Below are 18,642 nucleotides of genomic sequence, written 5' to 3'. Positions count from 1 at the left end.
TCTACCTTTTTACGTTATTTTGATCCTGCCGATGCCCTTAGCATTTACATGGTTCCTTAGCACTTATGCAGAGTCTCATTGTATATCCAATTATATCTATTTGTCTATTACCTCTCCATACTTCTTTCAACAGAGCAGCCTTATGTTTTCCTCTTCCTCTGTCAATTTTGGGAATGGCTTTTATCCATCAGTAGTCCCCATTAAGCTGCTGCACATTCGAGGCTCACCTAAAATCTAACCCCCACCAAAGCAGCTACTTCAATTAATTTTTCAGCACCCCATTTGATATGAAACCATCAGCCAACAACAGTGCTTATGAGCTCATTTCTACCATCCCTCAGGTCTGGTGTATACAGGTCTATTCAATTCTACAGTAATTATTGACTCTTCCTGTAAATATTTTTTTATTTGTCTCTCTCATTAGCATGTCCCTTAGGGACAGGGAATGTCACTTTTTTTTTTGAACTTCGCAAATACTTAGTACAGTGCCCCACACCAAGGAGGTGCCCAATAAACACTACTATTAACTAATATCTTTTAGTTTGAAGACAGCACTGCCAACAGAGACTGATTCTATAGACATGAGTGTCTTGAAACTCTGGCACACTGCCATGAAAATGCAGAAGTGCCTCTTTTAAGGCCCTCTTCCATTCAAGGTAGGCAGTGCCCAATCATGAATGGTTATGTGAGGGATGCTCCTTTTCTACTGCCAGCAGGACCTGTGCTTCAGTGGTGTTTGCACTAGAGGTGAAGGTTAATACTGAACCACCCATGTGGTCCTCTAGACTGTAAACCTTTTGAAGATAGAGATTTACTGTCTCTTAGTCTACTGTACTCTCCTCGAGGCTTAGTTCCAGACTCTCCACAAAGTAGGTCCTCAATAAATTCTACTGATCGAATGAGATATTCTAAAGTGCCACGTTTGCTTCAGTTTTATCCTATTGTCTGTTGACACAGATGTGCCCAAATGTACTGTTTAAAAGAAAATCTGGAGAAAATGGAATCATGACTCTTAAATGAGTCAGTTTAGTTTTCATATTGACAGCATTTCCTCCGCACGACTTCGTCATCACTAAAGACACAAACGTACTTCTGGTCATGTCCATTTTGAGATGGTAAGTCAATACAACATTTATCTACCACTTTTCAGGTATTAAATGAGAGCACTTTGTACCTGTTGGGACTCCATGGAATAGTGGGAGTCATGCTGATGTCGGGAAAAAGAATACCATTGTCCTTGATCCTATCCAGAGCATAATGCATTTCACAGAGGGGTAAACGATTTAACTGAAACTGAAGTTCAACCTGTAATGCAAAATGAATAAAGACATCCAACAGATAAATAAAATGAAAATTTCATTGGTTTTCGAGAAGCAAGTGTAACAAGTCTAGGAAAAACGGGCAAAATTGAACAACAAAATTGCCTCAGCTACAGACTATTCTGGAGACTCTCTGTGCAGGGGATTTAACATTTTGTTATTAGGATATAGGTATTCAAATGGCAAATAACTGAATCTTTTCAGAAAGGCATTTAGAAGGCCATCAAATGCCTGGTTCTAGAGTCAAATTACAGAACTACAATCCTGGGTAAGATCACAATATGAAATTATAGAAAGCTAAAAAAAAAAGGTCAAAACTCTAAGCATTCTAAAAAATTTTTTTTTAATTTTGATTCAATATAAGCTTGACTTGACAATTTTTTCTGTAGTATATCTAAGAGATCCTAGCAATAATTCATCAAATTCATTTCTGAGACTTACTCTTAAAATGAAGTGTTTCTCCATTATGTTGTGCTTTTGCATTAATGAGAATAAAATTATGCTACTAAGCCTTAAAAAAGCAACAGGAATTTCATAAAGGGTCCTTGATTAAACTCAGAATTAAAAACTGAATGGCAAGTTAGCTAACACAAATACTCTGCTGACGTAACAAAAATAAACACAATTTTTGAAAACTGCAGCTTCCACTGATTCACCCAAATTGTAATTTATGATGTTTACTTTTGCATTTAGTAACCTCTACTAAAATAAGCACACAAGTAGTAAATGGCAGAGTTGGGATTAGAACCCAGGGTCTCTGACTCCCAGGCCCGTGCTCTTTCTATTAGGCAACACTGCTTCTCATTAGCATTTTACTAAATAGTGATTAAACAAATCACCAAGCAAGTACTGAAGATGGGATTAATAAATCAGGGGCATTTACTGAGCGCTCACTGGGGGGCAAAGCACTGTACTAAGTGCTAAGGAGCAAAATATGCAACAGACTTGGGAGATACGATCCCTGCCCACATGTGGATTGATAAAAGCTAAATGGGCCTCAATATTTTCTTTTGGAGGACATAACCCCTCTGTCTCTCACGCTCTAACTATGCAGACATACACACATACTTATTTTGTTCAAATCATTGGTGATTACATTTTCTGAAGGTCAACTTAAAATTCTCATCTCAACCCAAATTTATTACCATTTTCATTTTCCTGAGTATTTAAAGTCTATCACGAGTCCTCTCGGAGGATAAAATTGTATTTCATCAAAATCAGACCACATCAAAACATGTATAGAATTCAGAAAAGGCATTTTTTTTTACTCATCAGGCAACATTTACACTAAATACTCCCAGCACACATCATTTCAATAACCACAGCCTTCAATTTTGGTTTCACAGAAAGCTTTGCATTTTTAGGTGGAGATTCGGGAGAAAATTCAAAGCTATTTTAATAAGAGATCTTCATTTCAAAAAATTACCATTAATAATAATGTAATCTTTCAGTCAAATGCAAAACTTATACTCAAAAAGCTTATTAGCTGTAATAACTGCATGTACTCGGCACTTCCTAGGTACAGAATGCCTTGCTAAAAATTAGGAGATAAAAGATTATCAGAGTGCATGGTCTAAAATGGCTGGAACCTCATTTTATAAAACTACTATACAGATCATTCACTACAATGCTGGCCTCCACTACAAAATCTCAAAGTATTATTAAAATATTAATAATAATAATCTGGTATTTGTTAAGTGCTTACTGTAAGCACTTAAATACACCTGGTATTTGTTGTTGTTGTTATTATTATTATTATTATTATTAAAGAGAGGTAAATCAGGCCTCTGTTTCTTTCACAGGCATCACTTGATTTGCATTTTCAAAACTGTGGCTAAGGATACCACTTCTTTAGATATAATTTAATGAAATGATTTAGAAATTTTGTCCTGGGGAAAATAGTTTATTGAAGACCGTTTAAACCTACATTCAGAAAGGATATAAGGATGAAACTACTTTGCAGCGTAATTTTAGAAAAATAGTGAACCATATAATTTGGGGGATGTTCAGGGCTCAACAGACACTTCTACTCAATGGTGAAAGTGGGAAAAAAATAATCGAGCTTACTGAAGAAGTAATCCCATTTGTAATTAGCAAACGACAGAGAGGCAGCGTGGCTTAGTGGAAAGAACACGGGCTTGGGAGTCAGAGGTCGTTGGTTCTAATCCCGGCTCTGCCACTTGTCTGCTGTGTGACTTTGGGTAAGTCACCTCATTTCTCTGTCCTCAGTTACCTCATCTGTAAAATGGGGATTAAGACTGTGAGCCCCGTGTGGGACAATCTGATTACTTTCTATCTTGGCACACAGTAAGCACTTAACAAAGACCATAATAATAATAGCAGGGGAGGCAGAGGGTACTGGAATAATACATTATACAACTATATAAGTCGAAGACAGTTCTCTCTCTCACAAACACCAACACACCCACACGGATGCGCACAAAGGCCCAAAACATCTGACAAGGCATTTTTGTGGTCACTAGTGAACTAAGCCAAGGTTCGTTGTGTTCCTTAGAGATATATGTTCACCTTTATGTCCTTTGCCTATGATAGAAGACTAAGTTCTCTGTGGCGATTGTTCTAAAAATTCCCATGTCTCCCCACATGCAGCAAAACTTCCTCCCGACCGGCTTTATGACTCTTCTCCAACTCAACCCACTTTACTTATCTGCTTTCTTCAGTAGCTATTTCCAAAATGGTTCCCTTGGTTCCTACCCAGCTGAATGTCTAACTATACTTCCCTCTTGACACTCCCTGGATAACAGGGAAGAAAGACTAAATTGTAGAAACCCTTCAGCACATACCTGCATTTCACAATCGGCTCGAAGATTAAGCTCTTCACAGCATTCCCTGGATACCCTTAAAAAGATATATTCTTTTGTTTTTTCTTCAATAGCTGCTTCATAAACCTTCTCTTTGGTTCCCTGGGTCTGAACTGACTTCTCTTTAGTGACTGGCAATAGATAAACAGCATTGACTTTGGTCATCACCAGTCGTCCAGCCAAAGTGTCCTCTGAAAGGGTCTCAGTGAGCTTAAAGCGACCAAAGAGTTGTCCGTTTTGAGCATACTTTGCACCTCCAGAAACCCCAGTGAGCATGAAGCTTGCTACAATCTGCAATTGCACTTTAATGTTGAACCTAAATCAGAAAATAATAAAAAAAGATTAGTTCAAATATTAGATATCCTAAAAATTTAAGAAAAGCTGGAGAGGAAACAAGGAATGCAAAGTGAATCAAATATAAACATACCAAATATTAAACTTTATATCAATTCCATTCCGGTGAGCTACAAACTATTCAATATCTCTTTGCCTTCATTCCAGGCTGGCGCCATCAAATATGTGTGTGTGTGTGTGTGTGTGTGTACACACACATATGTGTGTGCACATTTTTAAGAGAGCAATTCCCAAATAAGTGTTAACGTCAATGCATACTCTATTTTAGTGAAGTGTACAAGCACTCTAAAATTTCTTGAGCATTTTAAAGGAACTATTACGCCATGTATTCAGAAAAATAAAGTAAGGTAAGGCAACTTCTTTATTTTAGAGTAACTCTTTCCCATTATCATTTACATACCACCAAGGCAAGAATAGCTTGCAAAAAGAAAATAATATGCACCAGAGCAAGAAGTGCTCTGGGTGAGTGTAACATTCTGCTGTTAGGAAATTTTACCCTATGAACAACATTCAAAAGCCAACGGAACCAAAACTCCATGAAATTCCGTGAGCAAATAAATTCCTCACTTACCAACTAGCTGTAACTGATTTAACTGAACTGACACTTACATGATGGAGGAATTGTGGCCAGAATAGTAAAGGGAACACCTCAAATTTCAGTCAAAAATCCACCACTGTTAGAGAGTGTCATAAGTGTGTATATAGGCCGAAAAGAGAAGGAGGGAATCTTTACAAAATCAAGGGAATTGGGCAAAACAGGCACTTAATATTGGCCTCAAGTATTCTGCATAATTAGTCTTAAATTACTTCTCAGAAAAGAGCAGTGAGAGATAAAAATCACTGCTGAAAAGAATTCAAAGTTAAGAACAAGCTATTTGCAGGTGAGAAATGAGTGAAAATATTTTTTTTCCTCTGGGATTATTTTTGAAATTTGAATGGGATAAAAATACAATTGTTATTGTAGTTCCCTTACATAAAAAAAAACAACATTCTTTTTATAGTGCAACTGAAAATTTTCTTTCAGATCTTCTTTGGAATACATGATGCAGAGAGTGTCTTATGAAGCCTTAGGGAAAAAAGAAGAAAAAATTTTTTAGACATCATGAACTTCTATAATGGAAATGATTGTATTGCTTTGCCATTTTAGAAACTTGTTCTTGAAAAAACTCATCCAACAATAATCAGAACACTAAGAAGAAACCTGCTCAATTATACAGTTAACTTTTAAAATACATAGCCATAATTATGAAATTTAAATAAAAACTCATGTCCAGATGTGATCATAAATATTGTTTTAATCTTTTGAATTAGAAATGAATTGAAATCCTTTACTAATGAAATGGTCGAAGACTTAAAAAAATGAGTACAAAACTACAAAAAGCAAATAAAGCACATAAAACTGTTAAGTTGTCTAAGACGTCCATCACCTGAGTATGGCAGTTCTTTGCCAATACCAATATGTACCAGGAAAAAAAAAACACTGTACTTATAAATCTTTCTTTCCCTTAATACATACCACAGATTATAGACTAGACGAGGTGGGATGTCATTTTTGTGTAATTCAAACAATAAATGATCAAACCCAAAAAGTGCAATCTCAGCTTTGTCTCTAAAATATATATTCACTAAAACTCAAAAATTTTATATTTGTTTTGTCACTCAAGAATTAAACTCAAAGAGTGTACTTCATTATTTCCTCAGGCTGGATATGAGTTTTATAACAGTGGTTTTTATTAAGTGCTTACCATGTGGCAAGCATTGTGCTAAAGTCTGAGGTAGACATAAAATAATCATATGGGACACAATCCTCTTCCACATGCATCTCCTCATTTAGAAAATATATTGCTTCAAATGATTCAAATCCACAGCTAACTGGGAACCTATTTATTTGTTGTAATTCAAAATGGACAATCCATTTCATACTGCATAATCAGGATGGGCCACAGCTAATAAGTGTCATTTCCTGGGTGTACGCCATGACCTCTACTATGTTGACTCAACTTATGGGGTTATACATTTCAATATGGTATGGCAAAAATTAAAATGAACAAAACCCTGGTGAATTCTGCCCCAAATGAAACATTTGCTCCTACCACGCTTAATACCCATTATGCTCTCAATAAGTGTTAGTTTATTGCTGGTAATGATCCTTACTGGAATCCCAGGAAGTCCTCAAGAAAGGTGCTCCTCAGTTGAGGAGAAGGTCTGGAATGCCCTAATTGGGATAAATTTTGAAGTGCCATTCTGAACAAAAAGTCAGCAATTTCAACCTTTAGCTCTAAAGATTCACGTTCCAGCCTGATTTAAAGAGGAATACAACTACTGAATAAAAAAGGTATACAAGTAGATCACACTACCGAAAAAAAGGCCACCATCTTTAGAGGTCAACGATCCAATATTGACAAATGTTTTAAATAGGGCTAACTTACTTGCTGACTTCTTTATACTGTGCTATTTCCTCGATATAAAGGAGGTCATGTAACCGTGACTGATAGTTGGTCTTGGTCAATGATTTGTCCAGGACAGACTGGGTAAACAGCTGGTCAGCGGAGAGAGGAATTTGGTATCGGATAAGAAGGCTCTTCTCTAAGTCAGTAGTTTCATTAGGCTCAAAATCTACAATAGTCTTAGAAGTAGAATCCCAACGCTTAGCTGTAGTTAGCAGCTGTTGCCTTGCGTGCATCAGGTATTCAAGATCTAAATGAAATGAGAAAACAAGCTTATAAAATACCATCACACCCCTGGATGAGATAAACATTTTTCACACTTGGATAATGCAAAGCGTTTTTCTGCTTGTTATCAACTCACTCAATTGAGTGTAACTCACAGGGCTTTATAGGTATATTTAGCAGAAAAAAAACAAATCAAAAGGAGCACAGTATCAATGACAGTCCAAGAAAAAGCAAAACCCACGTGGATTTCATCACGGCTGGGACAAAAATTAAAAAATGGAGAAACGAGGAATGAAACAAAGACATTAATTGCTCAGAACCAACAAATCAGAGTGTAAAGAACTGGTGGCTAACTGAAGAGGCCAAGTACTAACCAATGCCCAGCACCACAGTCCTTTCGGACCTACCCATTTTAGGGGATAGCAACATGGTGAATAAGACATGCTGAGCAGATTTGCAACGGAGATAGGAAACATATATCAGCAAACCGAAGATACGCATATTGCAAAAATCCCTCTAAGGTGCTAGGAAAAGACCCTTTTTAGAATGAGGTGGGCAATTATTTTGGCTGGCTGGCCACATCACCTGGTAAACACCTTCTTGCAGGCCTCAAAGTGGGGCTGGAGGAGGCGCGCTTTAAAGACGGCCATGGCAGCACTGTCACCAAGGGCAGATTCTACTTGGACCCAAGCCTGCGTTCCCGGCATACCACAACCCTGAGGCCAGGTATGCCCAAGAGCAGCAGAAGAGGGTGTTGCTGACCCTATCCACAGCTGAGTAAAGTCTGTTCCGAGTCTCTATGGGCACCATTTCTATTGATCAGTTAGTGGGAATCACTTTGTGGGCCAGGTTTCGTCCACCCCTGTTTTAGGAGCTGAGTTATATAATATTTAACTTCGGTCCTCAAAAATTAGACAGCTCTAGAACATTCAAATGCAATTTCAAGCAGATCCTTTCCATTCAGTATGGCCTTGGGAAAGTGACATGTGGACAGGAGACAGTTTCAGAATGAATGACAAATCAAGGTCCAGTTCTGACATCTCTGGAAGAAATATAATTCCGCTTCCAAGCACTACCTTTGCTAAATCTACTGTCAGAGAACTCACTAGAATTTACAGCTCAATATTTATTCAAAAGAAACTAGATTTTCCTGTCAAGTGAAACTTGAATGCTTGTAAAAATGGAATCCATCTTATACTTTTGAGATTTAGCCTGCCTATTTAGTTAATAATTTAAACCTACCTGAGTATAGAGAGCAAAGGTGTCCTGTCAACCCCAATTACAATCTTAGAATGACTAACAGACTGGGGAAAGATCATTTGGATTTCTTGGCCTGTCAATAAACAGGGGATCTTTCTACAATTAGTACCATCAAAATAGAAACACCACAAATTTTTCAGAGGAAACGCATATTGCTTCAGATGAAATGCTTGTGACATTTCTAGTTCAATCAATATTTCCAGTACACTTAAATTATTCCTTTAGGAAAGCATCCTCGGATAAAATATTTCTTGCACTGGCTGACAGAGGTATTCAATGGGTCTGGCAACAAGAGGCAACCAATAGACTTAAGCACGGTATTCCAGTTGCGGTCACGCTCCTTGTTATTGTTAGGAGGTTGCAGAGCTAATGCTCTTTCTGTTTCTATTTTCTCAATGGGGCATATAGGAACTCTGACACAGATTTTTAGCTTACAAAGACATGGTGAGATAAAGCTAGTAAAAACTTGCTCTCTTTGAATATGATGTCATTTAAACCAACAGGAGTGGAAGTCACTTAGTCTACTGGCTTTCTTCTATTTGAAAAAGAGAAACCTGCCTTTTTATGAGGTTGCAATTCAACGACTCGCACCTCTGGAGCTGCTGGGTAAATGACCAAACTCAGCTGCAGGGGCTGGTGAAGCAATCTCCCCCCCCCCCCCATCTCCAAAGAACTGGGATGGTGGGGACAAAATAACTGGCCCTTAGCCTTTGCATCCGAGTAGGCATCGGCTTGGGGAGCAGATGATAGCTGCCCTTCTTCCAATACCCAGGGTCTCTCCTGCTCTCTGCAGTGGCTTGGAGTTTGTCGTGAGAGGATAGGGAAGTCTTCCTGCTTCCTGGGAGGCTGGGCTCTCTTGCCTGAAGCCATGGCCTCGCCTGACCTGGCCCATTTCCAAGGTCAGCTGAGGCTTTAGCCACCCTACCAGGTTCCATGGCTCAGGTGGGGGTTTTTTGTACTTACCAACGAAATGCAGTTTAAACTTGATAATCCCAAGCATAATTATAGGACAATAACTCTTCAGGGGAACAAAAGTTGAGAACCACTGAACTAAAGCCACAGTGAAGCCAAGGCCCTAATGTTCACTTTAATAAAACAGGAACACAACATTTTAGAGGCTTCAAATATTGATGACATAGGAATGAACAAATTTCCTTACCAACTAAAAATTCTATTTCCGATGTAGCAATCCCCCACTTGGTAGGCTGTCCTAGACAATTTTAATAAAACATCCAAGTGACCCAGAATTGAGATAATTACAGCGAAACAAATCAGCCTTCCTTGCACCAAACTCCCCAGTACTCCCACTTAATTTAAACGTTTAGACGCCCATGATCGGGCTGGTCCCCGGGTTTGTAATACTTATGTCTCAAGATGCTGCACATATCCTACACTGTTTCCCCTGTTCCTGTGACCTCAGAGGCAGAAGAACAAGATCTGCCTGCTCAGAAAGGTTCCAGGCACCAATATTTCATTGGGTCACCACTTCGAAAATGCATCTCACTGAACTAGCTCTTCACTCGACCCTGCCCAGGCAACCCAACTGCACTCTCTGGATATGTAAACCCCATCCCTCATCTATTTAAATGGTCATCTCCCCCCATAGACTGTAAGCTCTTGTGGGCAGGAATTGCGTCTATCAACTCTGCATTGTACTCTCCCAAGCGCTTGGAACAGAGCTGTACACACAGTGAACATTCGATAAATACCACAGATCGATTGATATCAACCAATACTATGGCCTGTCTAACTCCACAGATAAAAGTCTTCGAAATGAAGATGTCTACATTGACTTGCACATGTCTGTATGTGTCCATGTGCAATGCTTCACTTTTCCTGCGACGCTGTCCCTCAGCCTCATCATCAAATACTTTCTCTTGCATACAGTAAGGTGCACCTCCACTTTTAACACTTTGAGTCAGACTTCAAGGCATGCTCTGATTGGTGAAAACACACACAAAAACCACTGGGCATTAAACTGGGGACCCCTAGTCAGCACAGAATGATCTGAAATCTCCCTTCCTTACCATTTCCTAACCGCTATCTACAATCTGGCATCAAAATATGACGCTTAAACTACATTTTCCTAGAAGAAAAAAAAACACCTACAAATTACCTTCTGTAGAAGCAGCATCAATCATTACTCTTTGCATGAGTACTGGCTCCACTCCAAAGTCGAAGACTATGGTTTGACGAAAGGTTCCAAAAATCTCTGTGTTAAAGGCTATCCTGATTTTATATATATAATGATCTAATCCATTCTGGACCAACTTTCCTCCTATCCATTCTTGACAGTTTTCCGGGACTTCTTGTGACAACTGGGTAGTGCTATCTCCAGCAGAAATGGCCATAATGCTAAAGTGAGGACGATGAGCATCATAAAGCAGTGCTACTCGATACAGCATTCTGGCAGGCTACAAGAAAGTTTAAAGAATTATGAGTATAAAGAAGAGGATGTGCATAGAGTTTAATATTCATCCCATTAAACAATTAGATTCTACCTTAAGATTTCAGAAAAGCATCACTGAGTGGACATTTTCCACAATGCTCACACTGAAGGTGGATTATATAAATTTATGGGAAGCAGCATGGCCAAGTGGAAAGAGTATAGGCCTGGGAGTCAGGAGAGCTGGGATCTAATCTCAACTCTGTCACTTGACTGCCGTGGGATCCTCGGGGAAGTCACTTGATTTCTCTGTGTCTCAGTTTCTTCATCTCTCCCTCCTACTTTGGCTGTGAGCCTCATGTGGGCCAGGAACTGTGTCTAACCTGATTATCTTGTATCTACCCCAGTGCTTAGGGCAGTGCTTAATAATATTAAAAAATAATAAATAATAAATGCTTAACAAATATTACTATTTTTCTCTTGAAAACTGCAGGTGAGGTTCTTGAAAAGTGCAGGAATTGGTTAAACCAAAAGCTTAAGGATAAAAGAGTCCTAGTCACACTGAGTGAAACTCAAAAAGATCTGTGAGGAGGGAAAAAAAAAGCACTTGAATTCTGTTTCATGTTGGCCACATTCTCACTTGCTACTGCTGGTGCTCTGATTGCACCGTGCTTTATTACTCTTTTAGTTCATTAGCAGTACACAGGGAACTTAATTTTAACTGTTAAAGTTCACTATTACTAGTAAATGGAAGGTATCAGAGAATTGTAAACAGTTCTACTGGTTCAATGCCAGAGAAACACAATTCAATCAGAGTGCAGGAGGCAGCAAAATGAAAGGCCAGCCGGTTTGAGGTGTCAGGTATAGTCGCATGGCCATGGGACACCGTGGCTACTCCAAACTGTACACTGTGGTAGCCAAACTGCACAGCCACACTTCATTTTACTTAATCAGAACTGTGATTTTAAAAAAAAGCTATAGCTGGATAGGGAAAGCTGTAATTTAATGGAGAATCTATATGAAACTTTTTTTTTTGCAGGGCTTTTATGTTTCAATTAAATGTTTGGAAACTATGTTAAATACAGACCTCTGAGAAGAAAATATTATAGCTATAACTGCCATTCCTTCAAGAACTGTCATAACATTAGCCTCCACTCCTTACTAGTAACTCATCTCTTTCACTGTTGACCACGTGCTCACATCGATCGCTCCTGTCTGGAACTCCCTCCTCCTTTGTGTCCATTATATCCCCGCTCTACCCATCTTTAGAGTCCTTCTAGATTCATATCTCCTCAAAAAGAAGCAGGATGACCTAGTGAAATGAGCATGGGCCTGAGAGTCAGAGGACCTGGGGTATAATCCCAGCTCCGCCACTTGCATCCTGCATGACTTGGGCTAAGTCACAGCTTCTCTGTACCTCAGTTTCCTTATCTGTAAAATAGGGATTCAACTGCCTGTTTTCCCTCCTACTTGGACTATGAGTCCCATGTGGGACAGCGATCGTGTCTGACCTTATTAACATCTATCTGTCTCAAAACAGTGCCTGACATATAGTAAGCACGTAAATATACTGATAATTAGAAGGCTTACTTGATTGACTTCTCTTCTCTCCACCCTAATCTCCTTCCCTTCTGCACCGCATATGCGTTTGGGTCTGCATCCCCTATGCACTTTGAAAATCACCCCAATCCTACATAATCTGACTCTACTGCATTATACTCTCCCAAGAGCTTAGTACAGTACTCTGAATGCAGTAGATGCTCAATAAATACCACTGAGCAACTGACTGATTGATATCCTTATACTCTGCTATTTTCCCTAGCTGTAGTTTACTTTAAACTTCTCCCCCAATAGACTGCCAGCTCCTGGATGGCAGGGATCGTGTCCACCGATTCTATTGTATTCTAGTTCCCCAAGCACTCGGAAGAGTGCTCTGCAAAGAGTAAGCACTCGATAAATACTGCTGATTGACTGACTGGTCGACATGCTCATCAGCCCTCCAAACAACCCTGCTGTCCCTTTACTACTCTCCACCTTCAACCCTCATCCTCTTTGGTCACCTCTCTCTGAATATCGGTGCCTCAGCTAAACCACCTCTTTGTTTTCTGGCTACTGAGGGAGTGGCTGAATTATTGATAACCTAGAGGAGGAGGGCTGTAGTTTTACTCATCAACCGCTGACTGGGTTTTTGGCTGGTTCCAGATCAGCTGGAACTAGGCTGGGCCAGTGTTGGCAAAGGCCAGAAAAGACCCAGATCTGTGGCTCATATACGGATCTCTCCGCTCTTGCCTTAGCAGGGCCACGTTCAACAGTTCATTGGATGGAATGGTTGGTCTTTTCCACTGCTGTTGGTCACAAATGCTTCCTAGGTAATAATAATGATGGTATTTGTTAAGCACTTACTATGTACCAAGCACTTGTGCCATATTTCAGTGGCAAGAGAACAACAAATAAATGCCCCTTTCCCCTCACTTGCCAAATAAAAAGAACCCTAGAGATACTGCCATTAGCTGGATTTTTTGACATCTAAATGGAATTCATCTTTCTATATTAGTCACTAATACTCTTTAAATAGTTTGATGTCTTTTAAAATAACAAATACCTTTTTAAAAATAAGATGCTTTCTTTCAAAGTGGCTTTTTTTTCAATTAAAAAGACACTGAGAACCATACCTTACAGGTGAGAGCAAATGTCCATGTCTGATGAGACTTTTTGGTGGTGACGGTAACTGATAGGTCCGGATTATGCTCTACTCTCACGCCTTCTATACATTCACTAAGCTGGAATTAAGAGTAATGATTGACAGAGTGAGTACATATTATTCTCTGTAAATACAAAGACTGCTAAACTCAGTGGGTGCTCAACAAATGTTATTACTACTACCTCACCTTCCTTCTGAAGATATTACTTACAAAACAGTAAAATGAATATAAGAAACCTTAAGTCTCATATGGTAACTGAATTTACCTCTTTTTGGGAAGAAACCTGGCAGGTCCACTTTTAATAAATGCCAACCCACTCCCAAATGAATGGTTTGATTAAGTCAATTATATCAACAGAGGTAAATGACTTTAGATCTAACAGTTTTCCAATATTCAATATCTCCATTTCTAGAAAATTACCTTAGTTGTCCCCAAAGGAAATGGGCCAAAACAGTGTACATGAAAAATTCTGATCCCAAGCAGGTCCCTGTCAATGATAGACTATGAAAGCGGTCTATTGTGCTTACCACTCTTTCAGGAGACAAAGAATTCATCCATTTCTCTATCAAAGTTTCCATATAACTGCCTGAAAATTGTTTGTTTTCTTTCTGTTGTTTTAGTTTTATCAACCGTGAAGCATATCTCTTCTGCCATTCTGCTAGTTCTTCCTGGGAATGTGCTGAAGTACACTGGGCTCCATACCGACAGATTCCTTGCTCTAGATATCTAAATCGAATAGGAAAGAGACATGGTCAAACTTGTAAAAAAAAGAAAAACCAACAAAAAAAAATTACATTCCATTTCCATAGACCTCTCTCCAACTATAATGGGAGGGAGCAGGTTGGGAGGTGGAGGATACTTGATCAAATACAAATGGAAAAAGATGTTAATTCAGATTTATCAATTATCCAAAAAGATCACAAGCAAACAACCTTCTTTATGGGTGATAAATTGGTATACGACGACTCTCTAAGATAAATACTCAGGCCATAGACGTTTTCTGCAGAAATACTGACACCAAGTGGTTCATTTACAAACACACGTGAAGACTTGATTTCTCAAGCATTAAAGAAAATACCTTTGAAGACATAAAAATCGTGTTCTGAACTACCTTCAACGATGTCTAATCTTTAGGGAGGAGCTATGCCTACATTATTATTGGCCTGTTCAAGAAACCCCAAAATAAATACTGATGTTGCTTTCTTAACAAAAGACTTATATAAACACAAATGCCTTTTGAGGGAATGGAAAATAGGTTTGGGGTCTCAAGATCTGATTTTTCACATTTTTTTAGTCAAACATTAGAGTAAATAATACTCAGTTCTTCAGTAATGTATGTATTCCCTACACATTTTGGATAAAATGATGTTAGGGAATTAGACAGTGCTTTTCTGTCAACAAGCCTGGTAGAAAACCACGGGAATGTGTTTAACCAACCCTGTTGTACTGTACTCCCATTTGTCGTACAGTGTTTTGCATAGAGTGAGCGCTCAATAAATGCCATTGACTGATTGACGTTAGAGGAAACGGATGTGTCATGGTATGCAGAATCGGACACGGCACATATTCTACAACCTAAGTTTTCCTTAATGCGGGATTCATAGCATAACAAAATACTCATTTTTTTCTGGTATTTGTTAAATGCTTACTAGGTTCCAGGCACTGAATATTAATTGCTGGGTCGGGTAGAGTCCATGTGCCACAGGGGGCTCACGGTCAAAACTGAGGTAACTGAGGTGCCTCAGTTACAGAGAAGTGAAGTGACTTGCCCAAGGTCACAGAGCAAACAAGTGATGGAGGCAAGATTAGAACCCAGGTCCTACTGACTCCCAGGCCCGTACTCTTTCCACTAGGCCAAGCTGCTTCTCACTAGGCCATGCTGCTTCTCTCTACTATTACTATTATTATTATTACTATCCCTAATATGTGCTCTTTTGTGTCAAGTGCTGGAGTCGGCACAAGACAATTGGATCCGAGACAGTCCCTGGTCAGATACAGTCCCCATCCCACGTGGGGATCACAGTCAGAGTAGAGGATGAACAGGCTTTCAATTCCCATTTTTACAGAAGAGGAGACTGAGGCACAGATAAGTGACTCGCCCAACGTCACACAATTGCCAAGTGGTAAAGCCGAGATTAGAATCCAGCCCTTCGACTCCTTTCCGCTAGGCCACAGGACTTCTTCCATTAGCTAAGTACAGTGCTCTCGATATAGTAAGCACTCCACAAATACCTGGATTGATTTATTGAGGCTAGGCCAGAAATAGGCTAAGTGACTTGCCCGAGGTCACAAGGCCAGCCACTAATAAAAGGTGGGACTCTTCATTCCCAGTTTCATGTTATTTACACTACGTCACCCCACTTTCCCATACCTGAAAAAAGGCAGAGTCAAATATAGATCAGCTATAAATAGTATATTAAAGCTACTCATCCCACTCTCAACCTCACAGCACTATGTACATATCTGTAACTTCTTTATTTATTTATCTTAATGTCTATCTCCCCCGCTAGACTATAAACTCTTCGTGGGCAAGAAACATGTCTACACCTCTATTAGAGTGTACTGGCCCAGGGGTGCAGTGCTCTGCACACCCCTGATTTATATTTAAGCAGCAGTTACTATTATTAATAATATTACTAAATGCTTAAGAAATACCACAGTGATTACGTGCCAACTACTGTACTGAGCGGTGGTAAATATGGGATAATCACACTGGAGTCTCTGGGCCAGACAGGGCTCACTGTCTAAGCAGGAGGGAGGGCAGGCAATTAATCCCCATCTTACAGATGAGGAAACTATGGCCTAGACAAGTTAAGTAACTGACCCATTTATCTTACAGTCGATTAGACTGTAAGCCCATCAATGGGCAGGGATTGTCTCTATCTGTTGCCGGATTGTACATTCCAAGTACTTAGTACAGTGCTCTGCACATAGTAAGCACTCAATAAATACTACTGAATGAATGAAATACTATTGAATGACCCAAGGTCACAGAGCAGGCAACTGGCAGAGCTGGGCTTAGAGCTCAGGTCCGCTGACTTCCAAGCCCGTGCTCTTGCCCCTAGGCCACACTGCTTCCCTGCACTGCTTGAATTTGTTTCAGTTTATTCCTCTGAGAATTGACAGAAGTGTCAGTGAGTTGAAATTAGCTTAATTTGTGAAATTCATAACGTTCATAAAGAAGTCTGGTGGTTAAACGGTCCTGAGTGTTTGAGCCATCTAAATGATTGGTATGAAACTTCTTGAAAAACATGCCATATGGCATAGAGAAGCACCTTGGCCTAGAGGAGAGCGCAGGGGTCTGGGAGTCAGAGGGACCTGGCTTCTAATCCTACCTCCATCAGTGGCTTGCTGTTTGACTGTGAGGAAGTCACTTCACTTCTCTGTGCCTCAATTACATCATCTGGACAATGGGGATGGATATAGACTGTGAGCCCCATGTGGGCCACGTACTGTGTCCATCCCGATTACTTTGTATCTACCCCAGTGCTCAAAACAGTGTCTGGCACAGAGTAGGAACTTAACAAATACCATTTGAAAAAAAAAAAAAGGCCAGACTGCCCATAGCGAGCCACATAAATCCTATGTTCATTTGCTGTATGGCTCACAGTGGGCTTACCACGAAAGCCAAGTCGACTGGGCTCCATGTGGGACAGGGACTACATCCCACTTGATTGTTCCAGATCTGCCCCAGAGCTTAGCACAGCAATTGCCACATAAGCGCTTTAATACCACAATTTTGACTCTAGGTAAGATGTAGTTTATTATTTTCCCACGGCAGGGATAGGCTGCAGTAACCCCGGCTCCAACCTCAGCCCTACTGGGGTCCCCCGGGGTCCAACCTGGGAAGGGATGCTCTTGTTCCCTGCCGCCCTCTGTCTCCCCATTTGAGGAACGTTTGCCCCATCACCTGCCACTGCCCCTGGGGATGCCTGCTGGCCATTCAGCTAAAGGACTTTTTATGATCTGCGGCTCTCGGCCATACTGTCTTTGGTTCGCAGCTCTTCAGTTCATGAGTTCTGGCCACCCCTGCCATATGGCCTCAATGGTTCCCTTTTAGGCCCTGGGTGTTTGTAATTAAAATAGAGATTATTCATTTGGAATGGATCTTATACTTAATTAATGACGATTGGGCCTTCTGTTTCCTTTGGCAACAATCCCGTGGCCCTGTTAGGCCCAACTGGTGTAGCTCTTCCCTCCCCTATTATCCTCTTGAAAACCGAATTACTATCTTGTAAAAAAATGAGGGGAAATTATATAACCTTTCTATTGCGGTGTGTCGCTGGTAAAGTGGCTTACCTTTTACATAAAGTATATTCCTCACTGCTCGTGACGCCCCGGGGAGGTGGGCGGAATTGCCAACCCTCCTGAGATCCTGAAGGGCAAAGAGAGATTTGTCATTCGTTTTTCAGCTTACCAGTGATTCTGAACTAATGTTAACATACAAAACACAGGCATGGAGTAACCCTCCTGCAGAATCTACCGAGTCATATGGGGACATGCTACACAACAGCTAATTCATTTTAGTGACACTAGCTCTGTCTTTTCAACTGGCTTATTTCTTCCCAACACTGTACGCTTTCTCTGGAATTGGGGAACAGAAGGCAGAATTGTTGGAAAGCAACTGAATTACTGGAAAGTACTGAATGCTTCTATGCTTGAAACACCCTGGGAAAGGAAAAAAATGCAATTTCAGGCTTCAAAAAAATCAATATTATTTGGGATTTAACCCAAAACATTTTATAGAATAATCCTTCTCTGAATGGAAAAATTCCCTTCACAAGACTACGGACAGTTAAAGGTGGCCACAGAAGCAGAAATACCCAACTATCAGAAGGTGCTGCCAGTCCTTACGAGACTGCAGAATCGTAACATTAACAATAGAGTCGATGAGGAAAGAGGACAGCAATGAGGGGTACTTATTTGTTAAGCACATGAAGGATAATACCTTCCTGAAAAAAACTGCATCCAATTCTGTCCCCTGTGTGGAGTAAGAGATGAGGCTGCCTTAAATCCTCTTAGGGATGTCTACACAGGCTTAGGTAGAGAAGGAGTATGGAAGGAAAATACATCCCCCATTCACCCTTCAAGATCGTCCTTCAACATAACTATGCCAGGTATCCTACG

General features: G+C 40.1%; 1 protein-coding gene across 3 annotated transcripts in view; it reads right to left on the bottom strand.

The window, feature by feature from the left end:
* Window positions 1-18,642, bottom strand: part of HELZ (helicase with zinc finger) — a 115,592-nt gene that overhangs the window by 52,911 nt on the left and 44,039 nt on the right. For all 3 annotated transcript variants that reach the window (XM_029079693.2, XM_029079694.2, XM_039914243.1), the window contains exons 9-15: window positions 17,815-17,890; window positions 14,043-14,241; window positions 13,486-13,593; window positions 10,544-10,841; window positions 6,925-7,192; window positions 4,124-4,457; window positions 1,175-1,305 (exon numbers count right to left, since the gene is read on the bottom strand). In XM_029079693.2, coding sequence (XP_028935526.1) covers window positions 1,175-1,305; window positions 4,124-4,457; window positions 6,925-7,192; window positions 10,544-10,841; window positions 13,486-13,593; window positions 14,043-14,241; window positions 17,815-17,890 — 1,414 coding nt within the window. The remainder of the gene's footprint in view (window positions 1-1,174; window positions 1,306-4,123; window positions 4,458-6,924; window positions 7,193-10,543; window positions 10,842-13,485; window positions 13,594-14,042; window positions 14,242-17,814; window positions 17,891-18,642) is intronic.

Source organism: Ornithorhynchus anatinus, chromosome 15 (assembly GCF_004115215.2).
Source record: "Ornithorhynchus anatinus isolate Pmale09 chromosome 15, mOrnAna1.pri.v4, whole genome shotgun sequence".
NCBI lineage: Eukaryota > Metazoa > Chordata > Mammalia > Monotremata > Ornithorhynchidae > Ornithorhynchus > Ornithorhynchus anatinus.
This window is presented reverse-complemented; position numbering and strand designations above follow the sequence as displayed.